The following is a 13683-nucleotide window of genomic DNA, read 5'->3' as shown; positions in this document are numbered from 1 at the left end:
TCTGCACAAATATACAAGTTTTACACACATATAGATTATTTGAAGTCCTATCAGAAACATCATAATATCACTTTTGACCATTTGTGGATTCATGTACGAGTTTTACATGTTAGAGTGAAGACATCATGTTTTGCCCTCTTACAACAAAATCAACATGGAGGAAACGAATACTATAATATTTTGTTTTACTGTGTAATTAATAATACTTGAAAAGCGAGTTAAATACTGTAGATTTAGTAGTACCTTTTGCTATCCACTTTTTTTTCCACAGAACATACTCTGTGAAACCACCGGGACCGGCGCAGACATCAGCAAAGTACAGAAGATCCTTAGGACCGACCATTGGTTTGCCATTTTCATCTTTAGGGTTAGTGAACATAAAGTCAAATACAGCATCCATATTAGCCATCTTGAGAGCTGCTCGATTGACGAAAAACACCTTCCCGATTTTCTCATATGGATTACAAGCCGATCGTATTCTCCTCATTTCTTCGGGCTTCATGGCATCGAGTCCTGTCTGGATATTAAAAACATTGATCACTAATTTATATATTAGGTGTTAATATAAGATGTGTCTGTTTTTTTTTAAATTTAAAAATGTGCACGAAAAGTAAAACAAAATGGTAAATATACGTCATTGGAAAGAAAATTTTCTGCTCTTCAAGATGTGTTTGCTTTTATGTTTATTATTTTATTTACATGTATTATTTTATTTTATCACGAGTCTTCAAAATGGAATGTCAAGTAGACGAAAGCACGCATTTTCCACACCTCTTTCTGTTGGCGTTCAATCAAGGCAATAAAACTGCCAAAGCTACTCGCGATATTTGCACATGCTATGAATCATTGACTAATTTGTTGTAATTTTATTTTATCGTGACATTGTTTTCGATTTTTAAAATTTTAATTTTAGGATACAACATTTTACTTGTGATATAGTATACATGTCATACTCGGAAACTTCATCAATATCCTATTCTTCAACGAGGAACTTCAGCCCTACGGAAATTGGATACAAAAAATGTTTTTTTGCGCGGGGTAAAAATTAGAGGATTAAATTGTACGGCAAAGTTTCTTGAAAATGTACGAAAAAAATAATAAAAAATATTTTAATAAAACGCACTACTTTAAATAATGTCACAGGTTCATATGAATCAACCTTTGATATGAGAGCTATGGAAGGTTTCCGGTCTGCTTGCCATTTCTGGACCAATGGGAAGAACTGAATGAGAATAAGTGGAAATGAACCTCCGACACCACACGCGGAGTTATTTCAGAAATACAAAACTTTAAAAAATCATAGCGCTGGATTATACAATACATAAAAATTTAAAAAACCACCGAACTTCCTCATTGACTTTCAAAATAATAATCTCGTATTACTATTATTATACAAACACAGCCAAAACGGTGGCTGAAAAATAGCAAGCCCAGTAAAATAAGGACAGTAATAGTTTCATACCTTTAAACTGAGAATGTGCTGTAATATTTCATGATCGCAAAACTCATATTCATCATCGATTGTCATCTTTTTGGATCCCCTAAGCATCCAGTTTTCTAACTGATCACGATCCAATTCTTCATCGGGATGCTCATCCATCCATATCTATAATTTTACAATTATTAAATACCTACTTACTACAGTGCAATTTTCTAAAAACAGTCACCTGACAGTTCTACTTCAATGAAATAACAATTTTAGTTCCATAAATTGACTTTTAATGGGAAAATATTTGATGGCTTGTAAAAGAAACACAAATTTAGATAAGTATGGAGAATTACGCCTATTCAAAGTTTAAAACATTTTTATATCAATTTAAGACAAAATAAAACAGGTGACATTGAAACATTTAAAAACTAAATGTAATACACATCTATGAACTAAAGCTCGTATTGCATTGGTCAGAAAATGGTTCAAGATCTTGCGCAGTTCTTTGAATCTTGAGCTTAAATCTTGAGCTATTTAATAACCTGTTTTACATTGAGGAGTTTCTAGGATTGAAAATTGGGGGTAAGCATGTGCATTGCGCAGTAAATAAATGTTTTCGACGCCATTACAGATTACAGGCAGTTTGACAGTTCACAAACCAAGCTCTCTTGTGACGAATCGACTACTGACAATGTAATTTTTGCAATCCCAACATCAGGTATCTAAAATAACATGGACCATGAACGTTCGCTGCTAGCGGTATCTGCAGTAATTATTATTAAAGCTCTGGACCCGATAAAGATAAAACCACGAGTTTGGTGTCAATCCAACAGATCTCGGTTGAAAAGGCGAGATGGAGGCAGAGGAGTACTCTGCATGGCTGAGACCGAGTCGCTGGATGGAGACCAAGCAGCGTACAAAATTTTTATGAGAAGGATAGTGAATGTTTTACATTCATTCTCAATAAAATTCAGGCACGAGTACAAAAAGCTGACACTAATGTGCGTCAGAGTATTTCACCACAAAAATAATAAGTAACATATATTATGATGTACTTTGCACTTCTAATCTCAGCTGTAAATTGAGTTATTTTATAAGGTTTTAGGCTTGCTGTAACTCTTCGGTTTTTGGCAACGGGTAAAAGTTATACGTCACACTGGCTACGTTTTCCACAGAGGGTCGAATACAAACTCTGTTGGCTTATGTATAAGTCACTGCACAACTCTGCTCCGGAATATCTAAGGGAACTATGCATTCCAGATGAATTAGCTGACAGGCGTCTCACGCTTAGATCAGCTACGTCTACGGCGAGAGGAAAAGTTATTATACCTCTACGCAAACAGCGCACTAAATTTAGTGAACGCACATTTGCGGTCGCAGGCCCTATGGCATGGAATGCTCTCCCAGCAGAGGTGCGAGGCTGTGAAAGTGAAGTGATGTTTCGGAAAAAACTTAAAACCCACTTGTTCTCTAAATCATTTGAATAAATCCGTAGCATGTGACAACAAAATAAATTCTTTTTATTAAATTACAAATTTAAAAGCTTCAATTAAATTAATTTAACAATAGAATAACTATGTAAAGTGCCCTTGAGGTATTTTATTACGAAAATGGCGCTATATAAGTTATCCATAATAATAATCATTAATGTGTGCTACCAGAATACATGAAACCACCATAAGCTCGATTGCATCTAAAGTTTATTCTCGCAAATATAATGCTCTCAAATTAATTGAAGACACCGGGAAATATCAAGAAACGGGTTATTTTGGTCTACTACAGCTAGTGAAGTTGCTGTCTATCAGGTCAAATCAATTTTCCCTAAGGTATTAAGTAAGCGCTTTATTATAACTTAATTGTAATCTATTTAACCTTTTTATGGACATGTCCAAATGTCGAATGTTGACATTTTTCAGTTTTTAGTATCGCTGTGTCCAGGCGGATGCAGAATAAAATTCTAAGGGTGAAATAGATCCAAAACTTCAGACGAGTTCTTTCGACACAATGGCTACCCTCAGGCGAAACTCTCGAAAAATAAATCGCGTAGAGATAAGTCCGCCTCATACTGTAGTGGTTTCCAATTTCACCTAACACGCTTGAGGTTAAAGTGATCAGTCTTACATTTCAGATGCCATTCGGAAATATTGAAATGTAGAACTACCTTCAAAACCGCCAACCTTTTCAGGATTTTCACCTGAGAGTAGCCATCGAGTGGATAACACTCGTCCGAGGTTAGCAACCCGCCCGTACACAGTAGGAAATGCAACATAGAAACTCACGGGTGTTTCTTCTGCCGAAACTTGGTCTTGCTGTGGATCGTAGACGGGACCATCGTACTTCTTTCCTTTTGAGAAGGACTGGAAACCGAGTCCTATTCTTCCGCGTTGAGTAGAAGCCTCAACTGGTTCTACTATCCCCTGTCCACGTTTACCTAACCCCATACCATCCTTGTATCCTCCAGCTCGCTATAACAAGCCATTAACAAACATAATATATCTCAAATTTCTTAGATTTTCACTGTCGTTCAGAGGCGTGGGTTTTTCTGGGTTATAGATTATTTACTATTACAACTATATATTGGCGGGCATATTTCAAGCAAAAAAAAACAGACTGGATATGGGATCAGGTAAGGAGTTTAGAAGGAGACAGGGAGAGGATCGACCCTAATGATAGATGCTAGGGAAACAGTGCAAACGACATGTGCTGAAATAACCCAGCAAAATTAATTACGTATATTATAATATATCGCTGTATGTAGATTTACCAAAGTGGTTGATTCACTACATAGATAATAATTGCAAAATGCCACCAAAAAAATTCTTATGGCAACTAATAAAAAAACATGATCGCAACCATATTGTCGTTGCGCTGGCAATATCGGGGCTGGTATTCCGACACATTCATAGTGTGGAATAGCGCGTTTTTACACAATAAATACGCGTTTGAAATACCAGCCCTGTTCGGTGTTTTTTCGTTTTTAAAAGTATTTTTAATTTCTCATCAAGATTACACAATTTTGATTTAACGAAATATACTTAAATATTTTTTCTAAATAAAATTATGTATTTTTCCTTTTTGTTAACAATTAAAAAGCATATAATAACAAAATTCATCATCAAAATGTACATTTTTTAAATTATCTCCTTAAAAAATTGTAGAATGTTACTTGACAAATAGTGCCGGCGCAATGATATGTTGATAAAATACATATAAAATTCAGGCACAAATAAACAGTTCTCAACTTGAAATTTGGAGATGTATGACGAAAGTTAAGGCTTTAAGTACGTGTGATTTTTTTAATGCTTGCCACTGAAATTTTTTGTTTGTGTTTCACAAGTGTTTCATATTTCAACAACCAAACAAAAATAAAATATCATGCCGTTTTCCCATAAGGGTGGACGCAGAGACGATAGAATGCCTTATCAATCTGTCTCTACATACGGATCTTGACATTTGTGCACCTATCATGCATAGTTTTACCACACATTCGATCTACTTTCATACATTCTCCATTTTGAATTGCTAATTTTGCCTCCTGCGACAAACATTTTGTCGCCGTTCAGGCAAAAGTCACTAACCCTAAAAATGGCAGTTTTTAGTAAAAAATATGCCATTCAAAAAAGTTATGTTCTTTAAGAAGCAAACGTCACCAAGGTAACTTCTAAAAAAGTTGCATAAACCAAATTATTTTAAATAATTCGATAAATGAATAGGGTTGTGTTTCCATGGCTAGTGACTCGGACTCATGGTTCAAATCACACTCTACCCCAACTTGATTTCCATTTTCTAATAGTGAGTTATTTACAACTCGTTGAAAATGGCCCTAAAAATTAAATATTTGGGTAAATCATAAGAACGCAAATATTTCTTATATTTCTAATATATATATATTTTTTTACTATGTGATTTTATACTATAATATATTGAAACAATAAAAAAAAACATGTTAAAAAATATTTCTTTAAATAAAAATAAATTTTGAACCACAATATTATAATAATTATTTCTAATAATTCTTTAGTTTCACTAACTCTTACATCTTGCATTGTCCAGATTATAAACGTTAGCCACCTTTTGCCTCATTAAAAACCATCCAGATATTTTTTAATGTATCAGAAGGAAAAAGTTACCAATGGAATTTATTTAAAAAAAACATGAATGAATTATGCATACGTAAAACCTCCAAAACACAAAAATCTGATTTTTCCTTGGTCTCCAAACTTACAAACTGCAATTTCTCAAGATGATGTTTTTAGGATTAGTGACTTTTGCCTGAATAGCGACCATTTATTTGTCAAGGTTTATATAAGTGCATCGTTCACTCTGTTCCCGGCACTCTCCATACTTTCAATATCTTTCTCAGTCATTCCATCCCTAGTTAACATACTTCCCGCTTCAGTATAACTCCATTCACAGTGATCTCACATTTAGGCATACTTTAATTTCTAGAAAAAACCATCACATTCAATTTACTGAAATTCATCAGCAAATAGCTCACCTTGCGTACATCGGAGACTTTTATTACCGAGAATAGCGGGACCTCTTTGTTGCTAGCAACAGCAACAACAAGCACAGCATCATCAGCCAGTAAAAGACAATTGACAGTTAAATCACCCATTGTTAAACTTTTCAGTTCTTTCGTACAGTTATCGATATACACAACACACATTCCTGTTTGACTCCTTTAGGAATGTCAAACCACGATGTGTATGATCCATTTACCCTAAAACACATACTGTGCTTTCCTTATACAGAGATGTTTTTACAATTACATTTCTTAATATTTTGTTAAAGGCATAACCCGTCAAAGAAATAATTCAAAATGAACAGGACGATCAATACGTGCAAAGTTTCTTACAAGAACAGAAAATAATTAAGGCGCTGATGTTCTTATGGTAACACTTAATAGAATGTAATGCCTGACATCCCTGAAGATTATGACGCTCAACGTTGAGTACGACGTTGATGCTATGTTTATTTATTTATTTTACACTTTATATACATATACTATTTATATGCATAGACTATTTATGTACATAGACTATTTATATATATATAGACTATTTATATACATGGACTATTTATATAAATATAAGGGTGGGTATATTGCCTTGAGGCAATTTCTTCCTACCTACCCAAACCGTTCAGTTTGAGAAAATTACAACTACAAGGACATATTGAATCTTATGATTATAATACAAAATTAAAAACAAAGATTAAGTAAAAAATATAAAAAATTAACACTATACTATGAAGATAGGAGATGGGATGGGAAGGAAAGAAGAAGGATAAAGGAACAACTTAAATATTTAGATAGTGACATTTCAATCTTGACTTAAATGTAAATAAAGAAGGGGCGTCTCTAACATTAGTGGGTACATTATTCCACAATCGAGCAGCTACTACTGTGTAAACGTTACCATAAGTTGAGCTCCTTTTCCTTGCAAAATAGTTCTAGGCTGTGAACCTGGGTCCATAAATGACATTAAATTGGTGTGTGCATTTTTAAAGGAGGGTGGAGCATCATCATCAATCTCAGGGGATAAACCTGCAAAAAACAATCAAATTAGATAGGTGCATAGATTTCCATGGTTACTGTTGTTCATTTTAAAATCGAACATTGATTTAAGTCTACTCATTTTGTTTTTTTTTAAACGAAAAATCAGACAGTTGCTTCGCCTTATTAAGGCATTTTCAAACCAACGTGAAGATCAAGTAGACTGAGGGCCTTTTATACCGGGGTTGTAACGGAGCTCCGCATCCGCGAAAAATCCACTTACTTTAGAAGATCCGCACCCGCATTAATTATAGTGGATGTTTAGCGGATGCGTACTGCCTTTTCACAACATATGTAGTTTATTATATAAATAAAACACGAGTGATACTTTAATCCACAAATTTGGAATATCCAGTGACCGGTTTCATCGCTTTCGCGACATCTTCGAGACTGGTATATTTATTAAAAAGTTAAATGTATTTATACAGAACAGAGGTAAGGATACATAATTCAAAGTTATATGTAAGTAAATTAAATAAAGTTATTTTTATCTTAAGGATCATTATCGACAAATTTTCTATGGGTTAACAAATGAATGGATATAATGTTATTTTAATGAGTTTAAGTATTTTATTTTATTGTTGGTGTCCCATCCTTCGGGATTTTGTGGATTAAAGTATCACTCGTGTTTTATTTATATAATAAATTACAATGAACTTCCATCAAGAATTTTCACTTACAAACTTAAATGTTTTACATATGTAGTTGTTATTTTTGAGAATATTGTCCAAAATGTAATAAACAACTTTAAAAATTTACTTTTATTTAACTTTTTTCATTAATTGTTAATAAATAAACATAACATAAGCACTTTCCATGTTTTCATTATCACCATTCCTTTTCCGAACCGAATGGTGCATAGGGCACTGTATTGGTGCACCGATCGCAGCGTATCCTGATCATTTTTTGCTACATGAAGGTAAGATGATCAGTCTTACGCTTCAGGTGCCAGTCCAGGTATTATGAAATATTCTAGTGTGAAAACACCCTTTAAAATAAATATTTCATATCAACCATGTCGGGAATCGAACCAGACACCTCTTGCGAGGTAGGCAAACGCGCTGACCATTACACCATGAGGCCGACAACCAACCAACATGTTTTCATTTCATTTCTTGAAATAGCACACATATAACAAATATTAATAGGCGTTCTAATAGTCAGGAAAGAAAGGTATATACTATTATATAACAATAGTTTATAAATTAACACATAGACACGCTTGAACAAGACAGAATGTATTTTTACTGTGGTTTTATAACAAGGAGACTTCCGGGTCCCTTCAGGCAGTAACTACTCACTAAAAAATAAACGTTAAGCCATTCCAACAATTATTATTATCATCGCTGCATGAATACACTTTACGATGAGAAGTCGGTGAGTTAAGCCTTAGTTATATTTTCTTCAAACTACACATTTCACATTGACCATTTTTCATCCCGAATACAGGCCAATGGACTCCTCTTTTTCCTAGGCGAACATCATTGAGAACAGACATATTATTTGTCTTTCTTCTCTTAATAGGACTCCTGTTCAGATCAGATGTCGTGGGTAACGACTTACGCTTTTGAGCCTGAATTTTATTGGACATCAGTCCTCTGGCGATAGCTCGAGGCGTCTCCAACACATATATGTAAATATGAATACAAAATTTACTGATAAATATTATAGTAAATGCATCATAAACACAGTAAACAACAAATAAAAGTAACTTTGAAGCGCTTACCTAGTTTAAAATCTGCAAAAAACCAAACATTTCGAAATGTCACCAGTATTGTTATAATTGTGGCCATTTTGAAAATATGATCAATAACAGTTTATTTACAATGTTTTGAGTATGTCAGACGGGCTGAATTTCCTCCCAATTATGCTATTTAAACCTAAATTTATTGCAGCAGAGAGGAAAAATATTTTTGGGAAGGGAATATGGAAGTCTAGGCACTTTCAGGGCTTATGACCTATCATTGGCCGGTTTGGTGTGTGCCACTTTACACACTGTGTAACATTCACCATTCTGTTGATGTTTAAGCATCCACATTTCCTCAACTTCATAGTCTCCATTTTACTAAATGGAATGCCAGCGGATCACTAGTTTTAATAGTAATGAAATCTTTTAGTCATCTGCACCTATTTTCTGCTCAAATTTAGTTACCTAATTCAGCAATTAGTAGTTATTATTTTATCATAAATGATAATTATATTCAAATAACAGTTTATTGACAAAATTACAATATCTTTATCTAGTACATGTTTTATGGTAATAGATATCTCTGGATTATGTGTAGTCTGCCTAACTTGGTACAACTTGTTTTAAGGAAGACATTTTTTGTGTGGAGCTAAGTAGCTGAGCTTAGAATTGTAATAATTTGCGTACATCATTGTGATCTCACTGGAAATCGAATCCGGGAATCCGGAACCCTCCGTGTGTCAGGAAAGTGTCAGCCATTAGTCCATGGGGCCGCCATTTGGTTTGATTAAGAAAAAAGGTAGAGAAACTTTAATATCTCTCCAACCTGCCACAAGTGCAAACTGCAAAGGACATAGTGTACATTTTTCAAGAGATGGTAAAGCAAATAATAATAACTTACGATCCGAAGTACTCGTATCGTCCAATCTGCTGAACGATTGGGAACCTGATTTTCTTTTCTTGGGCGGCAAATCATCATCGTAAGAGTCTGAAAAGAGTCATTTTTTAATTAATTGAATCAACATTCTTATATCAGGATCAGTGGAAAGATCAGCTGTAATTTTTCATAATTCCTGGACTGGCACCTGAAGCATAAAACTGACCACCTCACCTTCACGTAACAATTGATGGAGATCGTTGTACCGATGCTGTGCCCTCCACCATACATGGTGCATACGGATAAGGGGTGTGATGGTGTAGTTAATACACAGGAACCTCATTTTGCATATTGTTTTTGGTCTTTTAATGGTCAAATTTTAAAAAAATTGCTTAAATTCGAACATTAATTTAGCGATGCGTAATATTATTATACTTTACATTATTGGAATGCCCTACATCGCTCTTTTGCTTACGTGGCGTACAATATGTGATACCATCCATGCGCTCTGTATCTGCAAGACGTGCTGTAATCTAGCGCCTATCTGTTATAATTTAAATAGATCATAATTAGAAATGAAGAACTAAAATCCCAACCGTCCATGCGCTCTGAAGCTGCAAGACGTACTGGGATATTTATTTATTGTACGGCGCCCTTCCAGCTATAACAATAAGAATAGTAAGTGAAATGTTTTTAATACCTATTGACGTTGGGTTTATCAGAAAAACCCTTAGTACCGATAATTGAACTGTTAATTCTATAAGGAAAGTGGGTAGTTACATAAATATCTAAGGTATACAATTATTGAAATCCAATGACAGATAAATCCAGGAACTTACTTAAAAAAACTCGCAAAATCGCATTTTCTGTTATGCTCAATGCGCCTTTTTTCGTTCCATAATCCCAGAGAAAATACGTTTTAAAATACTCTTAATCAAAACCACTTGAAAGTAATTAACTTTTCACTGTAATTTATTTTTTATTTGTTTATTTCTCCAAAGTACATATTACGAAAAATACATCTTAACCGTTAGAATGCTACGCGGCGCAAAAGCGCTGCGATCGTTTGTATCGAAAATTGCGGCGCAGCGCAAAAGCGCTGCGAGTTTCAGTGTGTTTTCGGTGCTCCGCGGGAGTGCACGTACGCTAACCTCGCACTTTATGTTTAATAAACATTAATAAACAATAAACATTTTATCTTTATAATGCAAAAATAATTAATAAAATTGATTGATATTTGTCTAAGTTAGAGTGTTTTATTTGACACCATTATTTTTTCCTCTAAATTAATCAATATGTGTATAGCAATTTTCATTTATTTTTGCCGAAATTGCTTAGCACTAAAACGGTTAAAACTAATGAAGAGACCGCAGTTTGGAAAAAATGCCCACAAATACTTCAACGTCTGAGCATGGGCCATTCCTTTTTTTTTTTTTTTTTACTACTCTATACAATATAATACGACACCACAAGCCTATAAGGAAAATAATTGATACAGAGATAGATAAGTTTTCACAGTTCATAAGCAAAAAGGAAAATTTACCCAAATCTTTTTACAGATAAACAAGAAAATCAAGAATAGGCAGAATAGACAAACTCATACTCATGACTCAAAAATATAAAGCAAGAAAATGAAAACAAGATTAGAATACCCTGCTATAACACATACACAACTCAGAAAACCATCTACAATAACAAGATTTATTTGCAGTAGCATAATTTTTTTAAAAAGCTGTCTATCTGTGTTTACCATTGTAATCCAAGACCTTGTAATAATTTATTAAAACTTTGGAAATCTTTCAAAACACCGTAGCCGCCAGTTTACATAAGAATATATATTAGAGTATTCGCGCACGGCGTTCTTAATAAATAGAATCAATATATTTATTCATCAGTTTGTTGACAAAAATTGAATTTTTTTTTAATTATCGGCAGGCTAGTTTGTGCCTTGGCCCTTACCATATTCTCTGGGATTATTTTCAATAAAGTATTCATATTTTCCATTTTCTATGTTTTAAATTTATGATTAAATCGCACATCATATTTTCCATTTTCTATATTTTAAATTTATGGTTAAATCGTAACGTCTATACATATTTATCGAATCATGATTTTTAAAATGTACACTTTCAAAAAGACATTGAAATCGATATCGAAATAAAAGTATAATTAATTCAATAAAGAACATAAACTATACCTGTGCTCGGGTTATGAACTCTTTTCCTTGTTTTATCATGATTCCCGCTAGTGGTGGGAAACTGGGAGGTTTCCGGTACAGAGTCAGCATCAGAATCTACAAAACAAAGCGTTTAAATGTCAAATCGGATAGAAGCTCCATCTGCCAATGTACCAATTGATATCAGAGATTATGCAGAACATGTTATCTGCGTTCGCTTACAGTAATATAATAAATAAATATAAGTAGGCAAGTACCTGAAGATAGATTCATGTTGAGATAGAAGCTCGCGCAGGGAACTTGTTTTGTTTTGATAAAATTTAAATTTATCACTTTCCACGCTTTGGTTTTTGTTTGGCGCAAGGCTGACGTTTGGCACGATGCCTCTGGACTGTTTGCAAGTTACAACAATAAATAATAACAAGACAACACAGATATTATGTACTAATAAATTCTGTGAACACTTGGTGGTTTATTACATATTAATATAGCTAGAGCACAAGTCGGGTTATTAATTAACGAGGTGTAAGTACAACACAGGCAGATGGGCAATTATGGCAGAACGGAACCTGAATTTGTAGTCAGTGAATGGAACGATGCACCACATAACAAATAACAAGATTAGAGATAACCGCAAAATTACAAAATACACCCAGAGATTATCACCGAACGCCGAACGTGAAGACATAGATAGCGATGAAAGTAGTCGAATGAAAATGAAAGTAGTCGACTGTATTCAATTACTTAATTCAGTCGAATGGAAGCCCGAATGCAGTAATGTAGTCGAATGGTCACTCAACTACAAATGACCAATGGGCGAGCTTTACCCCGACTATCGAATGAATTAGTAATTTCCAAACTAATGAATTCACTCGAATGCAAATAGACCAATAGGCGTGCGTTAAATTCATTCGACTACAAATAGACCAATGGGCGAGCTTAACGCCGACTTTCGACGAATGAGCAATTTCCAAACTAATGAATTCAATCGAATGCAAATAGACCGATAGGCGTGCGTTAAATTCATTCGACTACAAATAGACCAATGGGTGAGCTTTACGCCGACTACTTTCATTTGACCACTTTCATCGCCAACTAATTCGTTATGACGCTGGGATCTGGCAGACGTCATAGTTGAAATAAAATGCTTTTGTTTTTTGTAGTTATGTCAGCACAGGTAAAATGAAAATGTATATTAATATAATTAATATTTAAAGTGCACCATTTAACAATAAAATAAAGTGACGTTTGTTTATAGGTCGGCTGCTAGCCTATTTGTGTACTTAATAATAAAAAAATTGATATCAAATCCATCCGATCTGAAATATCAACACAATAACAGCTGATTGTAGTTTTACATGCGTGACCTAAACAATAAATATGAAACAAAAATATTTTAATTTTCATCCTTTGTTTGGTAGATAAATATTAGGTTATGTCAAGTAATGATAATCACAGACCATTATTATACCCATGTTAATATTCTAAATACCATAAAGTAAGGATCACGGTTTACATTATTATTGCCATAGTTTAAAAAAAAAAAAGCTGACGTACCTACCTACTACATATATAGGTTTATAATTTGTTGCTCTACGGGTGGTATTTTTTAATTTTCAAACTATGTCTCCATTTTCCCATTTGTTTGTTTGAAAACCAGTACTTATTAATTAGTTTTTTTTTAAAATACATTTTTTGTATTACTTTTTTATTAGGGCAACTTACACTAAACATACGACTTTTTTCGTATTCACGTCCCGGCTTTCTAGAAATAAAACCCGTATTAGAGCGTGACTTCTGTTTTTCATATAATGTTATTAGTTTAAGTAAAATGAATATTCAAAACATTTGAAAATATTCTAGAATGCAACTAACTTGAAGTTTTCATACAATGTAGGTATCGTTTTTTGCTTGTGTTCATTTTGTTATTCCTTTTTATTTGTGTTGTTTTTAATTT

The 13683-nt window shown here is 33.7% G+C and overlaps 1 protein-coding gene across 1 annotated transcript; it reads right to left on the bottom strand.

The window, feature by feature from the left end:
- Positions 1 to 243: 243 nt before the first annotated feature.
- On the bottom strand, positions 244 to 12412 carry LOC148285197 (cap-specific mRNA (nucleoside-2'-O-)-methyltransferase 1-like; the record flags this gene model as incomplete). Its single annotated transcript, XM_088228897.1, has 7 exons — positions 11984 to 12412; positions 11748 to 11843; positions 9575 to 9661; positions 6850 to 6977; positions 3709 to 3894; positions 1463 to 1606; positions 244 to 517 (listed from the first exon to the last, which is right to left on the bottom strand). Coding segments are annotated over exons 1-7 (931 nt in total), but the record flags the coding sequence as incomplete, so codon positions are not given.
- Positions 12413 to 13683: the final 1271 nt, after the last annotated feature.

Source organism: Micrasema longulum, unplaced genomic scaffold (assembly GCF_059751315.1).
Source record: "Micrasema longulum isolate JH-2025_06_02 unplaced genomic scaffold, ASM5975131v1 h1tg000049l, whole genome shotgun sequence".
In the NCBI taxonomy this organism is placed as follows: Eukaryota; Metazoa; Arthropoda; class Insecta; order Trichoptera; family Brachycentridae; genus Micrasema; species Micrasema longulum.
Note: the sequence above shows the minus strand (reverse complement) of the source record. Positions and strands in the feature narration are given on the sequence as shown.